This window comes from Rhinoderma darwinii, chromosome 3, assembly GCF_050947455.1.
Source record: "Rhinoderma darwinii isolate aRhiDar2 chromosome 3, aRhiDar2.hap1, whole genome shotgun sequence".
NCBI lineage: Eukaryota > Metazoa > Chordata > Amphibia > Anura > Rhinodermatidae > Rhinoderma > Rhinoderma darwinii.
This window is the reverse complement of record NC_134689.1, coordinates 139,702,487-139,727,848: the sequence shown is the minus strand read 5'-3', so window position 1 is coordinate 139,727,848 and position 25,362 is coordinate 139,702,487. Positions and strand designations below refer to the sequence as shown.

Sequence of the window (25,362 nt, the reverse complement as noted above, 5' to 3'; positions counted from 1 at the left end):
ATGGGAACCTTTATGATTCAGTACAAATAAGAATCTCGTAGTGGGTATTTTCTTCTTTTTTCACAGGATTTTCAAATTCATTTGGTACACAAAAAAAGCAGCAACATACTGTATTTTTTTATAGTTATGTTGTGGAATTACATATTAACCCCTTAGTGACCAGCCTATTTTAGGCCCTAATGACCAAGCTATTTTTTTTTTTCGTTTTTCAATAGTCGATAATTTTGCCATAGACATAGCTGTATGAGGACTTGTTTTTTGCGGGATGAGTTGTACTTTTTAATGGCCCCATTTTGGGGCACTTATAATTTTTTTAATCTACTTTTATTAACTTTTTTGGGGGGGAGAATAGAAAAAAAATTTAAATTCTGCCCTTGTTCTTAGCGTTTTAAATTCACGCCGTTCACTGTGTGGCATAAATAACATGTTACATTTATTCTATGGGTCGGTACGATTACGTTTTACAACTTTTGCACAATAAAAACGCTTTTGAACTAAAATGATTTGTTTTTGCTTCATCGCTTTCAAAAAGAGCTGTCATTTTTTTATTTTTCCGTCAATGTAGTGATTTGAGGGCTTGTTTTTAGCAAGACGAGACGTAGTTTTGATTGGTACTGTTTTGGGGTACAATAGACTTATTGATTAACTTTTATTATGACATTTTTGGGGGGCAATGAAAAAACCCCACCATTTTGCAGTTCTTTTTTGTGTTTTTTTTTTTACAGTGTTCACCTTGCGGTTTAAATTACATGTTAACTTTATTGTTTTGGTTATTACAGTCGCAGCGATACCATATATGTGTACTTTTATTTCTTTTTTACACTTTTACTACATAAAACCACTTTCTATGGAATTTTTATTAATCATTTTTATTTAACATTAATTACTTATTTTTGTAGTCCCACTAGGGAACTTCACTATGCGATCCTTAGATCGCAGATATAATGCTTTGGTATATTTCGTATACCAGAGCACTATTGCCTGTCAGTGTAAATCTGACAGGCAATCTATTAGGACGTGCCTCAGGCACATCCTAATAGACATATAGCGAGGGCAGGACTGGGCACCTTTATTAGGTACCTCGGCTGCAATAACACCCCATCGGAGGTCCGCGGTTGCATTTGCGAGCTGTCGATGGGTGAGGGAGAGAGCTCCCTCCCTCTGTAAACAAGTTAAATGCCATGGTCGCTATTAACCGCAGCATTTAACGGGTTAAACATCCACGATCGAAGTAAACTTCGATCGCTACCGTTGGAGCAGGAGCCCAGTTGTCATCAGTCAACCGAGCCCCCGATCCAGCCTGAATGTGCACCCGTGCAAGACTTCGACTAGGCTGCCTTGAAAAGGCAGCAGCCTCGCTGAAGGCCCTTTAGTGACCGCCGTGAAAAGGCATATTGGTCGTCACTAAGGGGTTAATAGCTGGCTAGCCTTACACATTGATAAACATTAAATCATTGTCCGGTTTTTGCAATTTAATGTTATTTTTTTTGTATAATTCAGTTATACAAAATTTCCAATATACTTTCTGTATTAATTTCACACGGTTTTCAAGGTCACTGCTTGCTATTATTCAGTAGGACCATTCATTGTTTACTTCCAGTGGATAAATTCTGTCCTGGTCATGGACACACAGGTGCACGGCTCGTTACAGTACGTGTATCAGAGCTGTGTCCTCTAATGATCCCAGCACCTGTGTGTCCATCACATGACCATGGACAGAAATGTATCCACTGGAAGTAAACAATGAATGTTCCTGCTGAATAAAAACAAGCAGAGATCTTGAAAACCATGAGAAATTAATACAGAAAGTATATAGGAATATTGCATAACTTTTAATTATACAAAAAAATAACATTAATTGACAAACCCTTTAATATGTAACCAGTATTCCTGCTAATTTACAGAAAGGTCAACTGCCTAACTGAGGGCTGGTATGAATGCTACCTACATAAATGTACAGAAATTGGTCCACGAGAAGATGGACAGGACGTCTCTATGGTCTAGCAACCAATTATTAAATAACTAAGGCCATGTTCCCACACAGCAGAACTTCAGCTTCCAAGACGGTCTAAAATCTGTGTGTTACATGTGGATTGTACTGTGGATTCTGATGCAAATTTTGCAACGGCTGATTGAACTGCAAATCTGTTAGAAATCCATGACCGATAGGGCATTTTGGGGATTTAAAAATCTGCACCTCATTTGCTTTTTAACCACACAACGTTTTTGGACTGTTTCTCATTGCCTGTTATGGCTCATGTAATTTTTATCCATTTTTTCTGTCTAACGTATGTTTTTGTGCAATGTATATATAAATATATAACTTTATCCTAAAGATAAATGTATAAAATTAAAACTGCCTATATTTATTCTGGGATTTTAGCTGAAATGGATTAGAAAACCCCCTTTTTCTGGAGAGAAAAAAGGTTCTTCCTAATGGTGAAGTCTAAGCAGGAAGAGACTCTACAAGGTGAATTAAACACATCTTTAAATCTGGTATTAATGGCATGGAGGGAAACACTGCGCTTCCAGTTTATGTTATTTTATTTAAAAAACAATGTCAACCTTATGAACTTCTACACATGTCAACAGACGGTGTGTTTATTTTTAACCGTTCCGATTAAATCCAAGTGTTCGAAACACTTGGTTCAATAAGGAATTAATCCAGACATTGTCCTCCCCACAATTAAAAAAATCATTCAGGTTTAAATGGATTCTAAAATTATCTGTATCTTGCTCTCCCAGACCCAGGTCATAACCTTGTTTAGGCACAGGAAATAGTTATCAGGTCATACAATGGTCAGAAGAAAAAGAATGTGAATGGCCCTAACCCTGTCTTAGTGGGAGTGTGTTCAAAAGAAGCTGTCTTAAGAGGAATCAAACCAACAATAAAAATCTGTCATAAACTAGCAATGATTCCTCACGCGTATTTTATTCATCTGGCCATTTTTCATTACATGGGCTCATGTCTCGGACTCTATGTAAGATTAATGGAATGTTTTGGTTGTAAGACATTGAGATTCCAAATTACTTACAGGTTTCATTTTATTCTAAACTGCAAAACTGTGGCTATTACAACATTGTCCATGTAGCCCAAGTGCACGCTACAGAAGGTCAAAGCAGTATTTTTCATATGGCTGCTCTAGTGAACTGGGTTTGCACTCTGCCAGCAGAGCAAATCTGACCCATGGAGAGCACTCCTTCAGATCAACACTGCCTCAGGCCTTACTACTTTCTCCAAGAAGTCTAACATTTCAGGCATCAAGTTGAAATTCTTCTGGAGATGATTAACCCAAACCCATGACAGATTTTTTCCAAGATATCCAACTCCTCATGTTTATTTTATCCTGGCTCTTTTTTGGATGTATTGGACATAACTAACCTACTCATTTTACACGTTAAGGGGCTGGTAGAGAGCCATTTATTTCTTCAAATGCGAAAATATTTCAATGTGCAAGCCTCTATTGTTGTGTGAGCTCACACTAGATAATAAGAAACAAAGCTATACTTTGCTCTGATTCTCAAACTTCCTCTGTTTCATCACATCTTTAGATAAAGATCTTACATGTTTTTGGAAATGTATATGTTTAAGTTTTACTTGCTACATACAGAATCAGAGCTGAACTGCTTTAATTAAAACTTGATTGATCAAAACAAAAATTTGAGCCAAAAAAACCCTCCCGCTGATTCTATTTTTAACCAGATACGTATGCTTCTTCATCCAGTGACATTCATCAGTATCTATACATATGAGACAGAGGCTTACGTTACAAAAAGTAGTGGAATTTCAGTGACAAAATAAAAAATAAAAAAAACAGCCCAAAAAATTCTTCTTTCCAGCACGGGAATGCCCCCCCCTCCCCCCCCCAAAAAAAAACAAACGCAAAAAACTCAGTTTTCCTATTAATGGCAATGGGGAGGCACATGTACATACACAAAATATTCTCTTTTTCTCCATTAAAATCAATAGAAGAAGATCAAAAACAGATTGTGAGAATGATGCATTTTATGCAATGGTTGCCTAACCCATCATATGCTGACCTGGATCTTAAAAAAATAAAATAAAACAAAATGGATCTGTCAACGCACATTAATTGCCTTACTGGACTGAATATTGTAGCACTTTGGTTTTTTATTCCATTACAAAAAGAAGTCCTAAAGCCAAACTGAAGACATTGACATTAGTTTGGATCCCATAGAAATAAATGAAACCCCTCAACAGATCTTTTATGTGTTTTAACAAATCATGTGAAGAAAAGAAGGTAAAGCAAAATTCTTAAGCAAGAAAAATCACAGGACAAGCAAAAGGAAATGTATTAATGAGTCAGAAAGTGAATTCTAAAACCATTTTAGACATAATTACACCATGACTTTACATTACAGCATAACATTAGAACAGGACATCATTTAACAAGCAGTTTTCCTGTAACTCATATACAGGTAACAAACTTAAACATTACGTATATAAAACATTCAGAAATAAATACATACATACATACATACATACATATATTAACCCCTTCCCTCTTTGGCCACTTTTGACCTTCCTGACAGAGCCTAATTTTTCAAATCTGACATGTTTCACTTTATGTAGTAATAACTTCGGAATGCTTTTACCTATCCAAGCGATTCTGAGAATATTTTCTCGTGACACATTGGACTTTATGTTACTGGCAAAATTTGCTCGATACATTCAGAATTTAATTGTGAAAAACACCAAAATACGAAAATTAGCATTTTTCTAAATTTAAATGTATGTTTGTAAGACAGGCAGTTATACCACACAAAATTGTTGCTAATTCACATCCCCCATATGTCTACTTTACATTGGCATCCTTTTTTGAACATACTTTTATTTTTCTAGGGCGTTACAAGGCTTAGAACTTTAGCAGTAATTTCTCACATTTTCAAGAAAATGTCAAAAGGCTATTTTTTCAGGGACCAGTTGAGTTGTGAAGTGACTTTGAGGGCCTTATAAATTAGAAACCCCAATAAGTCACCCTCATTTTAAAAACTTCACCCCTCAAATTAATCAAAACAGCATTTAGAAAATGTCTTAACCCTTTAGACGTTTCACAGGAATTAAAGGAAAGTAGAGGTGAAATTTACAAATAAAATTGCATTTTTAATCCAATTTTTGGGATTTTTTTTTTTTCACCAGAGAAACGCAACTCAATATTTATTGCCCAGATTCTGCAGTTTTTAGAAATATCTCACATGTGGCCCTAGTGTGGTAATGGACTGAAGCACAGGCCTCAGAAGAAAAGGAGCCCCTAGGAGGATTTTGGGGAATTCTTTTTATTAGAATATATTATAGGAACCATGTCAGGTTTGAAGGGCTCTTGCGGTGCCAAAACAGTGGAAATCCCCCAAAAGTGATCCCATTTTGGAAACTACACACCTCAAGAAAGTTATCTAGGAGCATTTTGACCCCACAGGTTTATTGCAGAAATTATTGGAAGTAGGCCGTAAAAATGTATATCTATATTTTTTCAAAGAAAATGTAGGTTTAGCTAATTTTTTTTAATTTCCACAAGGACTAAAGGGGGAAAAGCACCACAACATTTGTAATGCAATTTCTCCCGAGTAAAACAATACCCCACATTTGGTCATAGACAGCTGTTTGGACACACGGCAGGGCTTAGGAGGAAAAGGGCGCCATTTGGCTTTTGGTGCTCAAATTTAGCAGGAATGGATTGGGAGGCCATGTCACATTTGCAAAGCCCCTGAGGGGACAAAATAGTGGAAACCTCCTACAAGTGCCCCCACTTTGGAAACTACACCCATTGAGTTTTAGAAACACCCTACATGTTTGTCCTAAACTTTTGCCTGGACATTTGACAGGGCTCAGGAGTGAAAGAGTACCATGTAAAATTGAGGCCTAATTTGGCGATTTACAAGTATTGGTTCACAACTGCAGTGGCTCTGATGTGAAATAATAAAAGAAACCCCTGAGAAGTGACCCCATTTTGGAAACTACACCCCTCAAGGCATTTATTAAGAGGTGTAGTGAGCATTTTCACCCTACAGGACTTTTCCATAAATGATTGCGCTGCAGATGGTGCAAAGTAAAACATTTTATTTTTCCCTAGATATGCCATTTCAGTGGCAAATATGTCGTGCCCAGCTTGTGCCACTGGAGACACACAACCCAAAAATTGTTAAAAGGGTTCTGCCGGGTATGGCAAAGCCATATATGTGGAAGTAAACTGCTGTTTGGGCAAGCTGTAGGGTTCAGAGTGGGGGGGGGGGGTATTTGGCTTTTGGAGCGTGGATTTGTTTGGTAGTACCTTTGTTTGAGTATTACTGGTGTTTCCTTTTATAATGTGGGGGTACATGTAAGCTGGGCAGAGTACATCAGGGGCATAGTCAGGTGGTATAATAATTGGGTTAAAAACAACAGTAAAAATAATCCATAGATGTGGGTTACGCTGTGAAGCAATCCTTTCTGCACAGGCCGATGTTGCATTGATAAATGTCCTTCCTTAACCGCCTTTTGGTCCACACTCCGCACCTTTGCAGTCTAGGGAATTTTGCTGGGAGGTGTTGTCCTGGTATAATATGGGCACCCTCGCTTCCAGCAGATCTGTTTCGGCCCTACCCTTCCTGGTTCCCTAATTTTAGGGCCTTGATAATTCACCTCCTGAAACAGAAGAAATGTTCCCCTCGGGCCGGCACAACTGCATACTTTTTATTTCCTGACTTATGGAAGCCTTAACCAATTTTATTTTTTCATAGACGTAGTGGTATGGGGGCTCTTTTCTGCAGGACGAGCTATAATTTTTATTGGTACCATTTTGGGGTACATGCAACTTTTTGATCGCATCTTATCCTATTTTTTGGGAGGCAAGGTGACCAAAAAACTGCAATTCTGGCATAGTTTTTTTTTACTTTTTTTATACAGCGTTCACCATGCATTATAAACTACATGCGGGTCTGCGGGTCCATCTGATTCCGGCAATACCTAATTTATAGCACTTTTTTATGTTTTACAACTTTTTGCACAATAAAATTACTTTGTAAAAATATTGTATTTTTTCTGTCGCCATGTTGTGAGAACTATAACGTTTTAATTTTTTCATCAACGGAGCTTTTTTTTTGCAAGACGATATATAGTTTTTATAGGTACCATTTTTGGATACATGCGACTTTTTGATCACTTTTTATTCCAATATTTGTAGGGCAAAATGACAAAAAGACAGAAATTCTGGTATAGTTTTTTAAGTTGTTTTTTTTACACCGTTCGCCGCGTGGAATAAATAAAATAAGATTTTTATAGTACAGACTGTTAGGGACGCGGCGATACCAAATATGTATGTTTTTTTTTTTTTGTTGTTTAACATATATACAAGCAAATTACTGGCCTTTATTTACAGTCCTCTCCAAAATTTTTGAGACTCACATAAATTTTGGTTTTCACAAAGTTTGCTGCTTCAGTATTTTTAGATCTTTTAGTCACATATTTCTATGGTATACTAAAGTACAATTATAAGCATTTTATACGATTTTAAACTTTTATTGACAAATACATAAAATTTATGCAAAACTCAATATTTACAGTGTTGACCCTTCTTTTTCAAGACTTCTGCAATTCGCCCGGACATGCTGGATTTCAGCTTCTGGGCCAAATCCTGACTGATGGCAACCCATTCTTGCCTAATCAGTGCTTGGAGTTTATCACAATTCCTATGTTTTTGATGGTCCACCCGCTTTTTGAGGACTGACCACAGGTTCTCAATGGGTTTGAGATCAGGAGAGTTTCCTGGCTATGGACCCAAAATTTCAATGTTTTGTTCACAGAGCCACTTGGTTATCACTTTTTCCTTGTAACATGGTGCTCAATCATGCTGGAAAAAATCATTGTTGATCATAAAATTGCTCCTGGATCGTTGGGAGAAGTTGCTCTTGGAGGATGTTTAGACACCATTCTTTCCAATCTTTATTCATTGAAGTGTTCTTAGGCAAAATTGTGAGTGAGCCCACTTCCTTGGATGAAAAGCCACCCACACATGAATGGTCTCAGGATGCTTTACTGTTTGGTATGACACAGGACTCATCTTAGCGCTCACCTTTTCTTCTCCAGACAATCATTCTTTCAGATGTCCAAAACAATCTGAAGGGGGCTTCATCAGAGAAAATAACTTTACCCCAGTATTCTGCAGTCCAATCCCTGTACCTGCCTGCAGAGTAACAGTCTGTCCATGTTTTTCTTGGAGAGAAGTGGCTTCTTTGCTGCCCTTCCTGACAGCAGGCCAGCCTCCAAAAGCATTCACCTCACTGTGCGTGCAGATGCAATGACACCAGCCTGCGGTCATTCTTGAATACGCTCTGCACTGGTGTTGAACCAATCCCGTAGCTGAATCCTCTTTAGGAGATAGTCCTGGCACTTGCTGGACTTTCTTGAAGCCTTCTTACAGCAATTGAACCTCTCTCCTTGAAGTTCTTGATGACCTGATAAATGGTTGATTTAGGAGCAATCTTACAAGCAGTAATATCCTTGCTTGTAAGACCTTTTGATGCAAAACTATGATGACTGGACAGGTTTCCTTGGAGGTAACCATGGTTAACAGAAGACAATGATTCATTCATCCCCCTTTTAAAGCAACCAGTCTGCGTTTATAATTTAATCTGCATGACAGAGTAATATCAGCTGCCTTGTCCTCGTTAAGGCCTCATGCACATGGCTGTGCCTCTAATCACTTCCGTGATCACGGGCACGGCCGGCCGCTGGCAGCCGCAGACAGCATCCTGCATTTTAGGCCCGTACTCCCATATAAAGTATGAGAGCACGGTCCGTAAAAAGCAAATGATAGGAGATATCCTATCTTTTGCGGAGGCTTTCTAAGGGCCCGGACACCTTCCCGTAAATATACAAGAAGGTGTCCGTGGTCAATAGAAATGAATGGGTCCGTAATTGCGGACCGTAATTACGGTCCGCAATTACGGTAGAATTCTACGGTCGTGTGCATAGGGCCTTACACTCATTCTCCTGAGCAAACAAGAAGATCACTGAAATTATGTTATCAGGTCATTTTGTGCCAGGGCTGAAATTCAGTGGAAATGGGTTTTTGTGATTAAAGTAATTTTCATGGCAAGGAATGATTTTGTAATTAATTGCAATTCATCTGATCACTTTTCATAACAATCTAGAGTTAATGCAAATTGCCACTATTAAAAATGAAGCAGCAAACTTTGTGAAAATCAAAATTTGTGTCAGTCTTAAAACTTTTGCTCAGGACTGTATGTCTTTAGATTGCTGTTGCTCTACATGGGTAACTAGAAGTATATTTTTTCCGCAGCTTTACTTCTGTAGGGCTGGATTGCTAGAAGGAGCATTTTTTCTAGTATAAGTACTTTAGGTCTGCAGACATTCGTCTGTATAAATCCAATTCAGAAGTATAATATAAAGAAATAAAAGGTCTGTATCTTTGTTGCTGTAAAAAAACGTAAATAATAATTTAGATGCTGCAGACATTTTTTAGAAACTTTGATGGCATTTCGTATCAATCAACACAGGACATTAATCTTTTCTTTTCTCTTCACAAATAAGAGAAATGATAAAAAAAAATAACCTATATAAATGTAATCAGCCTGCGGCCTTATGCGTTTATATGGTCACAAAACGCCTTGGTGACTTTTAATATTTTAATATGACTACGTTTAAAATGGAAACCACAAAACACTGCTAAATAAGTTGCACAACGGTTGCCAGCAGTGCCCGATAGAACCCATTGACTTACAATGAAGTCCGTCGGATTACATTGTGGTGTCCATAATTTTGATGGGAAAAATAGCACTGCAACCACCAATATTCTACCCTTTAAAACGGACGGAAACTGTGACGGGGCTCTGAATGATATCAGACGCAGATGGGAACATAGCATTATCATAGCTACAACAGATAATTTCACCATATTAACATGTTTATTTTACGGTTTCATTTACTTTCTGTGAGGGATCATTTTATATTATCAAAGTGTGTTTTAACAAGTTACACTATATCTAAATCAACCAGGATTTAAATTTAAAATGGTTATATTTGCCACACACTCTCCATTACAAGTACAACTAACACCATTTTAATATTGATTCAGTGAGCCACAGCAGCCATGGTGTAAATGGCTGCTTAAAATTTTGAAATTCTTTCTTGGTTTAAGCATGAACTGTATGAATAATATAAATTGCACAGCAGACAAATAAATATGTATCAAACTTCTTCAAATCAAATTTCTGTAATTCAAACATGTTCATCTATGATCTCATCCAATGATCGTCAACCACTACTTATATGTCTTATCCAAATGAGCAAAATATACGTATTAGGTGCCCTAATATTCATTACTTCTAATACCTCTCACTGAAATGCTCCTAGAATTTACACATCATGTTATCCAGGTATGATACCCCCGCAGTGTGGGCATGATATTTTCTAAATCTCATCCACTTTGCTGCTACTAGAAATATTCGCACAGAATTCCGTTGCGTAAATTCCACAGAGTTTACGCTACGTGGGAACCCAGCCTTACACTAGATGGTGACTGAAGAGGTTTCTGTACATTTACAGGGAGCCTGCAGGCAGGGAAAGGGAAATTACAGGCTGGAAGGTGAGAAATATGCCAAAATATATATATTTTTTATAAAGATAGGTACACTCTGATGTCTATGCAAATTGCCACTACACAGACCTGTACTTAAATGTACCAAAATATGCAATGTGAATACACAGTACCAGCGATCGTATACCAGGAGTCTTGACATGTGCAGGTGAAAACACTTTGTTATTGGGAAATTTTCAATTGTAAAACTTGCTGGTTTTCAGTGTACCCAACATGTCCGATGTAGCCACAGTTGCATCTTCTTTAAATGGAATGACTTTGCATGATTTTTTCAAGGGGCAAACATCTGCTCTTAGTAGTAAACTCTGATGTACCTTAAATATAAATGAATGGAAAAGGGCAGAACTTGACTGCGAGCAGTGAAGGTAGCTTAGTTAAGAGCTCCTCATGCTACCTGACCGAGCCCACATGAATAGCAGGATAATTAGCCTTCAAAATAGTGAAGACAACTAAGGATAAAAGCAGAGAACAGCCTGGTACACCAAAACCTGGGAAGAATCAAGTGGACCTTGACAAATTCCTCTGTAAAAGATTGGATACGGTCTCGGCGGGTGCTTCCAAGATGGCGACGGACAGCGCCGCAGAGGACGACTCTGATGAAGTAAGCCTGAGAGATCACTCTGGTGCGGGGGGTGTCTGACGTCGGACATTGCTCCTGTATCTGGAGGCTTCATCAGGAGAGGTCTTTATAAAGCCCTGGGCCCCATTGCTAAGGAATTGGCAGACATAAAAGGAGATAAACGCCATATTGGGGGCAGAGTGGATGCACTTGAAATTGCGCACACTGAAGTACTTATATTTGGAACGGAAGTGCATGAATCACTCCGCGGGCAGCAAGACCACATTAATATGGCTCTATTGCAAGCCGAGGACCCGGAAAACTGTAGTCGCCACAAAAACGTTAGGATCCGTGGTTTACCGGAATCTATTCTATTTAACACATCATGCTCCACCCAAAGTAGCCCTAGAGATTTTCGGATCCTTATTGGAGACAGAGGCCGCAACGCTAATCAAGATTGAAAGGATCCACCGGGCGTTGAGGGCTAAACCACGATCTGTTGACAATCCTAGAGATGTTATATATGGTTTGCTGTGTTATACTTATGCTGCAGCGATCTTGAAGGCAGATAGAGAATCCGCTGAGATTAAATACGAGGGAGTATCTGTTATTTTCTTCCAAGATTTAGCTGCCTCAACCCTGACAAAACGTTGCATCATAAAACCTCTGCTGGATGCGCTGAGGGCTAACAACACTCCATTTAGGTGGCTGTACCCTTTTGTATTAGCAGTGACCAGGAATGAGAAACATATCGTTATCAGGAAACCAGAAGATCTGCATTCTGCCTGGGGTTTGCTTGGACTACAGCCGATGGATATCCCTTCTTGGCTACCTCTATCCCAACTGAACGCTTTGCCTGCTCTACCTGAACCGGCCGCCAGGACCACAGTATCCAGATATAGATCTCCGGGTGGAAAAAGAGCCTTCAACAAAAACTGGGATGTTTTTGCTGTGCCCTGAGGTTCTATGTCTTTATTTTTGAAACCCTTGATTAACTTTCACTCTGCAGCTGTCATGTTTGACGATATCTTTACTGGTTTTAAAGATTTTCTTTTTGCGACCTCCTCATATGTTTATTGCCATCTCTTATTGTATTCCTTCTGACGTTCTTATTTTCTGAATCCTTTAGCAACCCTGCTAAATATTAGATACGATGTGTGTCTTATATGTTTCATTTTTAGGCTCGAACTGGCTTGCCACACCTCTGGTCAACCTCATTTGTCTCTTGGAGACCTCCCTCCTCCATAATTTTGGAGTAATCCTGTTTACGTTTTTTGTGACTTTTTATACTCTCCAGCGCTACGTACTTTGTAATGGTGATTGGCTAGTTATAAGATTCAATGTTCATTTATTTTTATCAAACTTTGTCTTGATGCTCTCCCTGTTATTGCTTACTGGGTTAATAATAGATATATTATTTTGTAATAATTTCTCTTACAATTACCATAATTGCTGAACTTAAGATAGTTTCGCACAATGTGCGGGGTCTGAATGTTACGCAGAAGCGTAGTCAAATGCTTAGGATGCTGAAAAAGACTGCGGCAGGTATAGTTCTTCTTCAAGAAACACATTTTAAGGCCTGATTCACACGAACGCTTCGCGCATCTCGGACGTGAAAAACGTCCGAGGTGCATCCGTGCTCAGCGCTGTGGGACGCGATGTCACACATCCACCATAGTTGAGAGTCTATGAAGGGATGCGTGAAAAGATAGGACATGTCCTATTCTCCCACGGACCCTTCACACGATCCGTTGAAACAACGGCTGTGTGAACGGCCACATTGAATTACATAGGTCCATCGGACGGCCGCTGTTTCAACGGCCGTCCCACAGACGTTTAACATGTTCATGTGAATCAGGCCTAAATGTGACAAAATTCCATCGCTTCCCACCGGTGAATATTCCTTATGGTTTCATAGTCCATATCTGTCCGCAGCTCGAGGTGTGAGTATTGCCATTAATAAGCGCACTCCTTTCTCAGTTTTGGCGGAAATGAAAGATATTAGAGGCAGATATTTGTTTATTAAAGGGAAACTAGGCAAGGACGTTTATACTATAGCCAATCTCTATGCATCTAATATAGATCAGGCTTCTTGTATCGTTCAGACTTTGCATTTATTACGTGATTTTGCTGAAGGTGTTTTGGTGGTGGGAGGGGACCTAAACCTCCCTCTTAATCCAGTGTTAGATACGACTGGCTCACAACATGTATCTTTTAGGAAGTTGGCCAAACGTAATAGGTTTTTACACTCTCTACATCTCACAGACATACGGCGATTGTTCCACCGCACAGACAAAGATTTTACATATTTTTCACCCGCACATAATATATACCATTGCCTGGACTATATCTTTCCTTCACAGAAACATACTGCTCAAGTACAATCGGCAGAAATAGGGAATATATTGTTATCTGACCATGCTTCTGTCTGTTTGACTAGGAGATTGGTAGATATTCCTAAAGGGGACAGGAGTATTTAATAATACTCTTATCGCAGACACTTCTAATGCACGAGTCATAGAGATCCATCTGACCCAATATTTTGCAAATAATGATACGGACTCCATGCCCAAGCTCATCCTGTGGGAGGCCCACAAATCTGTTATTAGAGGGGAATTCATTTCGCTGGGGTCCTATGTGAAAAGTCAAAAGGACAAAGACACTTAATTCCCTTTTTTCTCAAATTTCTATCCTTGAGGATACACATAAAAAGACACAAGCTTTTTTTTCCCTTAAAATAATGAACTAATTTCCGGGATAGAGTGAAAGACGTCCTGAACGTTCAGTCTGCGAAAATGCTTCAAATTTAGAAGTTTAAACAATATCCTCATGGAGATAGAGGTAATAAAATGATGTCGGCTCTGATACGCAAGCAACATGAGCAGACCTTTATCTCGGAGATCAAAACGACAAATGGCAGCTTAGATACAGACACCAATTTGATAGCTGAAACCTTTCAGGCATTCTATCATGACCTTTACAATTTAAAGAAGTCACCACATTCTGACTCGAGTGATATTCATGATAGGAATCTGATAACTTAATTCCTGGATTCCATAGATCTCCCCAAATTAGATAAGGATGCCATGGAAACCCTCCTATGTCCTTTGTCAGAATCTAAAATGGATACAGTATTATCTACTATTCCTTTGGGAAAAAGCCCTGGACCTGATGGTCTCCCAATTGGGTATTATAAGACAACCCTGCTCCCACAATTGACAACAATGTGTAACTCTTTGCTTTCAAGACATAACCTCCCTTGACAGTTCCTTGAAGCTCATTTTTCTATTTTGCCAAACGATGGAAAGGATCCTGCTTTATGCAGTAGTTACCAGCCGATATTACTCCTCAATGCAGACATCAAGTGGTGGGCCAAAGCTCTTGCTTTAAGACTGAGTCCCTTATTGCCTGTATTGATTAAAGATGACCAAACAGGATTCGTTAAGAATAGACAGGGGAAAGATAACACGTGTAGAATTATTAGATTGGTGGAATTTGCCAAATCCCATAGCATCCCTTTGGTCCTTCTCGGCACAGACGCCGAGAAGGCATTTGATAGGGTAAGTTGAGCGTATCTTGAAGCTACACAAAAGAAATTTGAATTGCCTAAAATGTTTATAAAAGCCATTTTTTTCACTTTATGAGTCTCCTAGTGCTAAGATTAAAGTTAATGGAACCCTTTAACATTCATAATGACACACAACAGGGCTGCTATGGAGACACTTTTACAAAAAATAAGGCAGGATCCTGTGATACAGGGCATAACGGTAGGATCTCATACCCACAAAACAGATGCATTTGCGGATGATCTGCTGGTTTTAACCACTAATCCAGCTGTTTCAATCCCCCACGGTATGCTTGTTTAAATCCTTTGGGATGGTGTCAAATTTTAAAGTTAATTTTGGGTAGACAGAGGCATTAAATGTTTCTACTTCTGATGTAATTATTACCTCTATTAAAACGAATGCTCCTTTTCAATGGCCTTCGGATAACCTAAAATACTTCGGTATCCAGCTTACCAAGGACCCCTCTCACTTATATTCGCATAATTATCTTCAACTACTTACCTCGGTTTGGAAACAATTAAATGATCTCAAGGTCCCTTTCCTGTCCTGGCTGGGATGCAAAAATGTGCTCAACACTTACATTGTCCCTAAATTTTCGTATTTATTGCAAACCTTACCCATTTGGTTACCCAAATCTTTTTCCGATAAGTTTAGGAAACTCTTTTCCAAGATCTTATGGAACAATAAGAGACCTAGACTGAAATATCAGCACCTTATTCTGAAAACTCAGTCAGGGGGTGTCACGGCTTGTGGGAATGTGGACCCACTAGGCCGCACCGCCGTAGCGGGGAGGCAGCTGGCTAAACAACAGAGTACCCCAGTAATACAAAGTCCCGCACTAGGGTACCTGGATAGTCAAGACAGTGGCCGCAGCTTTGGCACGGATGGAGGTGGGTGCAGCAGGTTACGCCAGATGTGGCAGATCACACTGGACGTGGAAGATGACACTGGATGTGGCAGATGACACAGGACGTGGCAAATGACAGCAGGTGCAGTAGATACGATTCCAACACTAGTAGGCACAGGAACAAGAACACAGCACGGGATACAGGAACAGGTAACAGGGCACGGGTAACAACTGGAATGGGAAAACACTAAGGGACCATTTGCAAGACAGACTTGGGAAACACTAACAATGCTCAGGCAAGGATCAGAAGGGCAGGGACCTTCTTATAGTCCAGGAAATCATGTGAGTTGATGATGATGATTGTTTTCATGTGCACGCGCTGGCCCTTTAAGACCGGTCACGAGCGCGCGCGCACCCTATGGGACACAGCGGACTGGAGCAGAAGTGAGCGCTGGCGTGTCCTAGTAAGGAGATGGGGACCAGCGCTCACTGATCCATGGTTGTGGGCGTCGGGAGGTGAGTAAACCCGACAGCCCGCGCCCATGGACGCTACAGGGGGTATTGTTGTTCAGGACATTTACATGTACTACAAGGCTCATCAATTAAATAGATGGAAGGACCTTGTTCAAAATTCAAACCATACCCTTTATATTGAATTAGAGAGGGATCTCCTCATATTATCGTATGAATTATTCTTATGGGATGAGACCTTTTTTTACCACTTATGAATTGCTCAAGTGTTTTATTGAAGGTTATTACACGTGTTTGGCAAGATATTAATAGAACGCTACCTTTCATATCTGGAAATTATCCTCTGCTACCCCTGACTCTCTTACCTTTTCTGGTGCATCCTAAACTCCCTCCTCAATCAAACTTTTGGTATCATATAGGTAATATTACAATCTCTTCCTTTTTTGACTCAGAAGAGCAAGTTTCAGCTAATTTACTATTTAGAAAAACGTGCCTTATGCGGAGAGGTTTTCTACAAATACATGATTTTCAAAAGGTCTGTGACAAATATATTGCTACTTATACCTCTTCATATTCATTGACTACAAAGCTCTGTGCACCAGAAGATAGCATTAGCCATCTCGTCTGAATTCTTGTTACAATTAGGGATAGAAGGAAAACTTAGAATCCTTAGTAAATGGGAAGAAAATCTCCAAACCTCGTTTAGTGAGAATGAGATGAAAACCATTTAAAACATTCACAAGGTTTTTCTCAATGCATTAAGATTAGAAAGAACTCATATAAACTTTTCACACGGTGGTATAAGACCCCTGAATGGTTACATATGATTAATCCCGAAGTTCCTGAGACTTGTTGGAGGTGCACTTTACACAAAGGCTCTTTATTACATATTTGGTGGCAATGTCCATTGATTAAAAAATATTGGGTAGATGTTATTGATCATGTCAATGCTATTTGTTCGTCTTCTGTTCCATACTCACCTGAAACGATTCTTTTGTGGTTGCCTACTGACTCCTATACACCCAGACAAAATGATCGTCCCACTTTTCTGATTGCAGCGGCGAAGCTTCTTATTCTTTTAAATTGGAGTAGTTCCCCTCCTACAATCGAACAGTGGGTGCTCAAAGTGCAATACATTTTTAGACTAGAGGAACTGATTCATTGGGAACATAGAATCAGAGATACATTTCTTTGTATATGTTTTCCTTGGCAAGTTTATTTTGACAGATCACCTTCTTCCTAAGGCTATGTTCACACGGGGTCTTTTGCCGAGTTTATTGACGCGGAAACCGCGTCGCAAAACTCGGCAGAAACGGCCCGAGAACGCCTCCCATTGATTTCAATGGGAGGCGTCGGCGTCTTTTTCCCGCGAGCAGTAAAACTGCCTCGCGGGAAAAAGAAGCGACATGCCCTATCTTCGGGCGCTTCCGCGTCCGACCTCCCATTGACTTCAATGGGAGGCAGGAGAAAGCGTGTTTTATGCCCGCGGCGTTCAATGGCCGCGGGCGAAAAACGGCGCGATAATTGCTATTCACACGGAGTATTTTGGGGGAGGAATATCTGCCTCAAAATTCCGTTTGGAGCTTTGAGGCAGATATTCCTCCCCCAAAATACTCCGTGTGAACATAGCCTAACAGGGGATTTCTGTCTTGGCCATAATCTGCTATATGCTTATGTCTATTTATGTTCTGACTTCACTTCAAATTTCACTTGTATTGATGGATTGCTTGTATCTGTGATGTATCCACTGCAATTCCACACGTTTGGTAGACACAAGACATTAACCCTTCCTTTCCCCCTCCCCTTCCTCCCCTCTCCTACTATTTTTTCCCCTTTTCCATTACTTCCCTTATTATTTCCTTTCCCTCCCTCCCATCCTTTTTCTTTTCCCCATTTTTCCTTGTTTTATAATGTGATGCATATTTTAAAATGTTTTTCTTGCCTTAATGTAAGATTATTTTGTACTCTGTCTACAATCTACAGATATATGTTTTATTCTGGAGATTTATTACTATGCACATTGTATTCCTCTTATTTCTGTTCTGTTCATTATAACCAATAAAAACTGTTTGAAAAAAATATATAAATAAATGCCCAAATGTCTAATACAATATTTATTATCTATAATGTATATGCTAATATATTGATTTTCTACAATCTGTAATGCTTTGAACAACTTCAAAATACCTTGTTTTTCCAAGGGCCTTTCTTAGGTGACTTATAAAGATTTAAAGAAACTTATATAGCATTTCACATTTCCTGGTGTTCTGGCCTGACTGTATGAGTTTGCTTTGATTCTACTCTTTGTGAGGATTTTATGTCTGTATTGCTTTCCTAACCCTGACATTGAGGAGTAATGGAATTATGTCTTTTTTTACCATAGGTTTTTTGCCATCCGTCATCTGTATTTAATTAATAATTGTTATTGCTTTGGCTCTTTGGAGCTTCATTGCTCTTAGAAGTAAATGATATTGGTCTAAGCTTCAGTTGTCAATTAGAGGATCTCTCATCTTTTTTTTTTTATTATTTTTTTTATAAAACCTCTTGGCCTGTCATATTTACATAGCGAGATAGCATTATTAGATTTTCGTGTGTACCGTTCAAAGAGATAAGAAATTGCTGACAAATGATATGCAGCACAAATTATCATAGCCAAATCAATGTGCTAATATAAAAGGCAACAAATGCAATTATACAGAAGTGATATGACGATTGTGTTTTATCCACTATGGATTATGTAATGTCAATATCATGTGGGATTTTGCCTACATTTATAAAACATAACTTCATATCTTTTGTTACAATTTTTTTTAAGAATACATTTTCAATACACAAATTAAATCTAGCAAATTAAAATAAACTACCCAGTAATTTTGTATAAATGTTACACAAATAAATGGAAAAGTCTCAAAATGTAATATTGCTATAGCTTATTCGATCATATGCCTTCTATAAGAATTTGATGTGAAACCAGTGATTACTGAAGCATGAATAAATCGGTGTCTCTACTGAAGAGAGAAAACATAATATAATAATTCCAAAAAATAAAACGTAAACTACAGTATAAAAGAAAAAGGTTCCCAGCAAAATGTATTTATTAGGGAGTCCTTTAGACCGGTGTGACCATTTATCATCCATCCGCACTGCCAGTGCTCATGTTCTGAAGATCTGGCAGTATTATTCATTATATAGCAAATGGGCTGATGACAAATTAAAAAATGCAACCAGCACATCCAATACCCTGCAATAAACAAAGAAAAGACACAGAGCCTGGAGACGTAGGAACTCTGTGTGCCTCTCCACAGAACTGTACTATGGAGGTATTATCCCCTAGAAGAAATGCTGCTTCTAGGGGAAAATATCCTCGTGTTATGGCGTCCGATGGAACATGATAACGTTTTCTGTTGCATGGTTTATGAATCCAATATTCATGAAATTAGAGCCATATACAGGTACGGTAGAGCCCCAAAGACTTATTGGTACCATATTAAGGCTCCACACAAGTGAGAACTTGCGGTACATATGGCCGTGTGAATGAGCTCTTGATGTCATTCTTTTCTTTAAAGGGGAAGATTGGCAGAATATGTCCCTGCGAGAGGGATTTTTAAATTGTCACCCAATGTTTCAATAAGATCTTCAAAATGTATTAACTATAGGTAACCAAGCATCCCAAACTGTTTTAGGTCAGTCTCACAAAGCACTTTTTTTGGAGCAATTTATTTTAATGCATTTTGTATGGATCATGGTGTTTTGTTTTTAGGTATTTTTCCATAAACACATTTCCTAGCACTTTTTATTCAACTAATAAAAATATTTAAAAAAAGATTGCTGTAAAAACTATATTTTTGCAGTAATTTTTTTATGCAATACTCCCCAGCTTACTAACTTAATGACTTCTAATTTTAGCATTTCACCTACTTACTTATAATAATGTTACATAAAAAAATAATGATATAAGATCAATACATTATGTAAAATCCATATTTTAAACGACATGCTTTAAAATACAATAAAAATGTAATGTTAAAAAAAAAAAGCAGCAAAATTATAAATCAAATAATGGCTTGGAATTATAACAAATGCACACTTTAAAATATATTGTATTTACTGCATTGCCCAACTTCTTAGTCTGCAATTCTTACATTAAGTATATTTATATCATTATCTAATATGAGGGGGAATGTAAAATATTGGATATGGATTTTTCACCACAGTTAGCGTTGATATTTGCATGGTTATTTAGCACTGTATTTAACCATACATTTTTCAAGCACATTACGAAGGACAATGAGATCAAATAGTTAGCCAGCAAACCTCAATTTTATGAGGAACATCTTGCTGGAAGAGGCCAGTGTCAGGGTCAAACTCAGAAACATTCGGATGATCTCTTTACATACATTAGCGTACTCCCTAACTACAAACCCCACAGTGCTACTACCCTTCACATTCTTGCAGATCTGTGACTCTAGATTAATAGTAAGATAATTACAGAAGATAAATAGGAAAAATACTTTCATTTATTCAGCTGGTTTATGAACAATGATACGTGCCATATGAAGAATGCATCACATACATAAAGTGGAATATATGACACACACGTGTATGTATATATATATATATATATATATATATATATATCATAATGACTTTATTTTAAAATAAATTATTTAAAGTTACATAAAATATATATTCATGTTGATAAAAGATGAACCCAAAAAGGCAGATAGATCAGAAATCATCTTTGGTACTAACCTCGAAAGTACTCTATTTTCGTTGGCTGTGCCTTCTTTGGTGGCACTACAGGGGCATGTTTATTTTCATTATTTTTGAACAACGCCAGGCGCACAGCTGGGTCTAGATGAAAAGGTACATGTTGAAATTAACAGGGTATGATTTGTTTTGCTCTTGTAAAGGTTAAGTTACTCTTTCTAGGTCTAAAAGGCAACAAGGTTTCATGGAATTTCAGGACAAAATATGGTGTCTTCAAGACAATATCCTCTTAAGAAAAAAACACTCATCAGACAAAAGAACAAAAAAAAGTTTACTTTCAACCCAATATTCTCTAAATTCTTACTGTAGGTAAAAAAAATCCTATATTACAAAAAAAAAAAACATCTATTATAGACTAGTAATACAAATTCTAAACTGCAAAATCACAATATATTGTTCCTATTTTTTTTTCATTTCCAACTAAAAAAAGTGACTAAATGAATAAAGAAAAACAATGAAATTCATTTGTAATTCTGGATGATGAATTAAAATACCACATACAAGCTGAAAAAAAATTAATGTACAGATACAGAAGTTACATTTGACAAAATCCTTGTTTTAGCGCCAATGATGAACCTTACATCTAAGAAATAAGGAAATATACTAAAAGGTTCATTTTACTGAGGTCTATTTGTCATCAGAAATGTGACAGAGTGAACTAAAGACCTTAAACTTCTCTAATCAAGAATCGCCAAGTAGATGAAAAATTCTTCGAGGATTCTGAAACCTTGAATCAATTTTTCTAATACAGTTTCATCTTCAAAGCATGTCTGTGCTATGATGCTTCTCATTTGTTAGGGAAGACTCTAATTTTTTAAAGACTCCATTTGAAAACCACTGGAATTTGAACATGAGACTAGATGCCATACAAATAGTAGATCTTACTATCAACTATGTATCTTTCTGCTCAGCAATGTAGCATTAATACTGTATTGTACCACTATTAGTAAAGTACACAGCTAGTAATAAATAAAGTAGTCACTATACATTGCAACATAAAGTTGTGATTACTTATGTATTCATTTATAAGTTAACAAAAAAAGTATAACTAGATAGAGATATAGATGTAATAATCTCAGAAACTAATCTAATCTGCATAAAATCATCAACATTCATTTTAATGAACAGGTTTAGCACACATTGATTATTTTTGTAATGCAATTTAAGGAACTTTAATAGTATAAATACAATTTTAAGATGATAAGTATACAAATGGCATAAAATGGGAAGTTTCTTTCTTAATTGAAATAAACAAACATTGTAAAGCCACAAGACACCACTAAAGACAGACCCAGAAATTCAGTAGGAACATTATTTCCAATTAAAGAGATCTTTAGCTGTAATACCATCCTTTATGACATTTTACCTGTCATGTAATTTTATTTAAGCTTCACATATGCGTTGGAGGACTCCATCGCAGATTTCTTCATATTTGATGGGAAAAATAGCACTGCGTGTAAGTCTATGTAGTCTGTTGGTTGCCGATGGTAAGTGCAAAAAAAGACAGTCATGTTGTCTATAGGAAGCCGTAAGATTACAGCTGTCATTCTTCTTGGAGCAAACTCAAAACTTAAACCAGCTTCAAGACTAGTTGCTATTGACAATTCCCTTACGTTTACTTTGCATTCATTTTTTTTTATGAATGATTCCCATTGTCTGGACAACAACATTTTCCCAAATATTTGTGATAAAGCCCACAAATATCTCACAAGGGTTTTTTCCAACATAAAAAGTAATGTCATATTGCTAGTATGTACCATCACTTCCTAATTGGTCGGGATCGGACTGCTGGGACCCCCACAATCTTTAGAATAAAGGGGCCACAGAGCTATCTAAGCACTGTTGCTCCCTTTTAGGGTAAGTTCACACGCAGCGGATACCCTGCGTAAAGGTACACAGCGTATCCGCCCCAGTGGTCGCAGGGAGTTCCGGGCGAAAAAACTTACCAAATGGACGTTTCGTTCCAGGAGACCGCTGTGATTGGCTGTAGAGGCGGTCACATGGGATGACGTCATCCAGGCCGGCCTCCTGGGATGACGTTTTATCCCATGTGACCGCCGGTACAGCGAGTGATTCGCTGCAGTGGTCACAAGAAATGAAACCTCAGGAGTTTCCCTGCACAGCAACGCACCCGACCACTCATTGAGCAGGGAACTGCAGCACAGCCCCATGGAGTTGGAGTTGTGTTGCAGTTCCCTGCACAGAGGTGGCCGGGTACCTCGGTCCGCTTGTTCTCAGGATCTGCGGGGTCCTAGAGGTCAGACTCAAACTGATCATAATTTTATGGCTTATACTAGCTATATTTCATAACATTAGATGGGAATACAACTCTAAAATGAACATACACAGATAAATTAGGCAATAAGAAAATGTAAACCAGTTAAAATAAGAGACAAAAAGACCCCAAAAGTCCTAGTGTATGTGTGTATGTGTCTGTGATGGGGGAAACTAGGTTGTGAGCCCCATTGGGAACAGGGACTTGTTAGTATATACATTCTTTGTACAGTGCTGCAGAATATGTTGGCGGCATATAAGAAGCAGAAGGTTAAAACATTATACAGGTGGACATGAAAGTTATATTTGATCTACTGGCCACCAATTATACATCCCATAGCCATTGCTATGTTTTTGACCCGCATTACAGAAAATATCAAGAAGTGACTATTATTAGTATCATAGATCTTTAATTTGTATAAAGTTACTTTAGTAGTTATTTGTAGAAGGGGAAATCAGATTGTCTTTAAGGCTGAAAAAGGTGACGGAACCATGGAGCTCAAGTGAGGTAATTTGTAAACTCTGATGTATTCCATCTGTCTTCAAAAATATTAAATGCATCTTGACAGACCAAAAGCGAATATAATCATAATTTTATGCCCATTTTCCACTTTATGATATTTACCTCCAGGAAAAGTAAACCCTTGGTGGCTACAAATTAGGCCAAAGTTCTTAGGTACATGATGGTACAACATCCTTGCATAGTTTTAGGATTACGTCAATATCTTTCTTAGAAATAAAAATAATAAACCAATGAAGTTCTTTATTCACCATTCAATCACTATTACACATAATACACACCTATCCAGTATAAAACATTAGATAAGTAAAAAAAAATAATAGAAATGCGTAGAGATGGCATTTTCGCACTGTGCACGGAAAAAAAAAGGAAAAGAAAAACAGCTTACATTTTACATTCAAGAAGGTACATCACACAAAAATACTTGAAATTTCTTTATGCGTAAAAAAAATTAAAAATATTGAAACGCCAGTAGATTGATACATTTTGCTGAGGGCATTCCCCATCCTTTCAAGTGGGTTAAGCTATGGATTCGATTTGTGCAGTTTTCATAATACTGTCCCTCGATCAATGAAAACACAAAGGGATAAAATATAATGAAAAAAGCATGTTTTATGTTGCCTGCTGGTACAATAACATAGTACTGCAATGTCATGCTTTTAAAAGTTTTACATTTCTTTGGAAGGACATGCTATGTTTTAGCCTCTTGGCGCATTTGGACGTACATATACCTCAAAATGCCCTGTAAGTTAAGGCGTTTAGATGAACTGTACATGCCACCGCTGAGCTGTAAGCGGGTTTACGGTCAGGTGTGTGGCAAGGAAGGAGTTTGACAGAGGGAAGGAGCTCAGAGGCATGGCCTGATAGATTGCCTGTCAGGGATACACTAAGAGGCAATAATGCTTTGGAATACAAAAAAAAAAAAAATGTTGAATAAAATTTTATTTAAAAAAAAGTCTACCCAAAAAAGGAAATGATAATGAAATCCTCAATTGTAACTGTGAAGTCAACATTTTATTTATACCACACGTGTAAAAAAACAAACCCCAAAAATTATGGGTTATTAGTCAGTAGATTATATGCATCAGTAAATTATATATATCCCAAAACGGTGCCAATAAAAGCTACAACTTAACCCGCAAAAGACTATCCCACATATGGCTACGTCGACAGAAAAAAACCCTCTAAATTACAGGTCTCGAATGCTTTTCCTTAAAGCATGCTTTTATTGTGCAGAAGTACTAAAACATAAAAGCTATACGTTTTTGATATCACCGTAGTTGTAACAATTCACAGAATAAAGTTAACATGATATTTATACTGCACGATAAACAGCGTAAATTTTTTTTGCAACAATAATACACAGCTATGGTTAAATTGTTGTTTTTTTTCCCATTACCCCCCAAAAAATGTAACAATCAATGAATTATATGTACCCCAAAATGGTGCCATTGAAAAATACATCTCTTCCTAAAAAAAAAAAAAAAAAAGCCATCATACAGCTATGTAAATTGCTTGGTCCTGAAAGGAGTATTCCTATCTTGGACATTTTTGGCATATCCACAGGATATGCCATAAATGTCAGATAAATGCGGTTCCCACCTCAGCTAAGCACAGTGAGCTACGTTGTTTCCGTAGCTTCCGAGTTCCCGAAATAGCAAAGCTCAATGTAAAACGCTGCTTCCGTAAATCCCAATTACTTCTATGGGTGTTTTGGAAACGGCCTAGCACAGCAATCT

At 37.9% G+C, this 25,362-nt stretch overlaps 1 protein-coding gene across 1 annotated transcript in view; it reads right to left on the bottom strand.

Annotated features, from left to right (window-relative positions):
- LRRIQ1 (leucine rich repeats and IQ motif containing 1) overlaps positions 1 to 25,362 on the bottom strand; it is a 191,920-nt gene that overhangs the window by 45,096 nt on the left and 121,462 nt on the right. Inside the window, exon 22 of the mRNA XM_075856801.1 lies at positions 20,812 to 20,913. Within this exon, the coding sequence (XP_075712916.1) occupies positions 20,812 to 20,913 (102 nt within the window). The remainder of the gene's footprint in view (positions 1 to 20,811; positions 20,914 to 25,362) is intronic.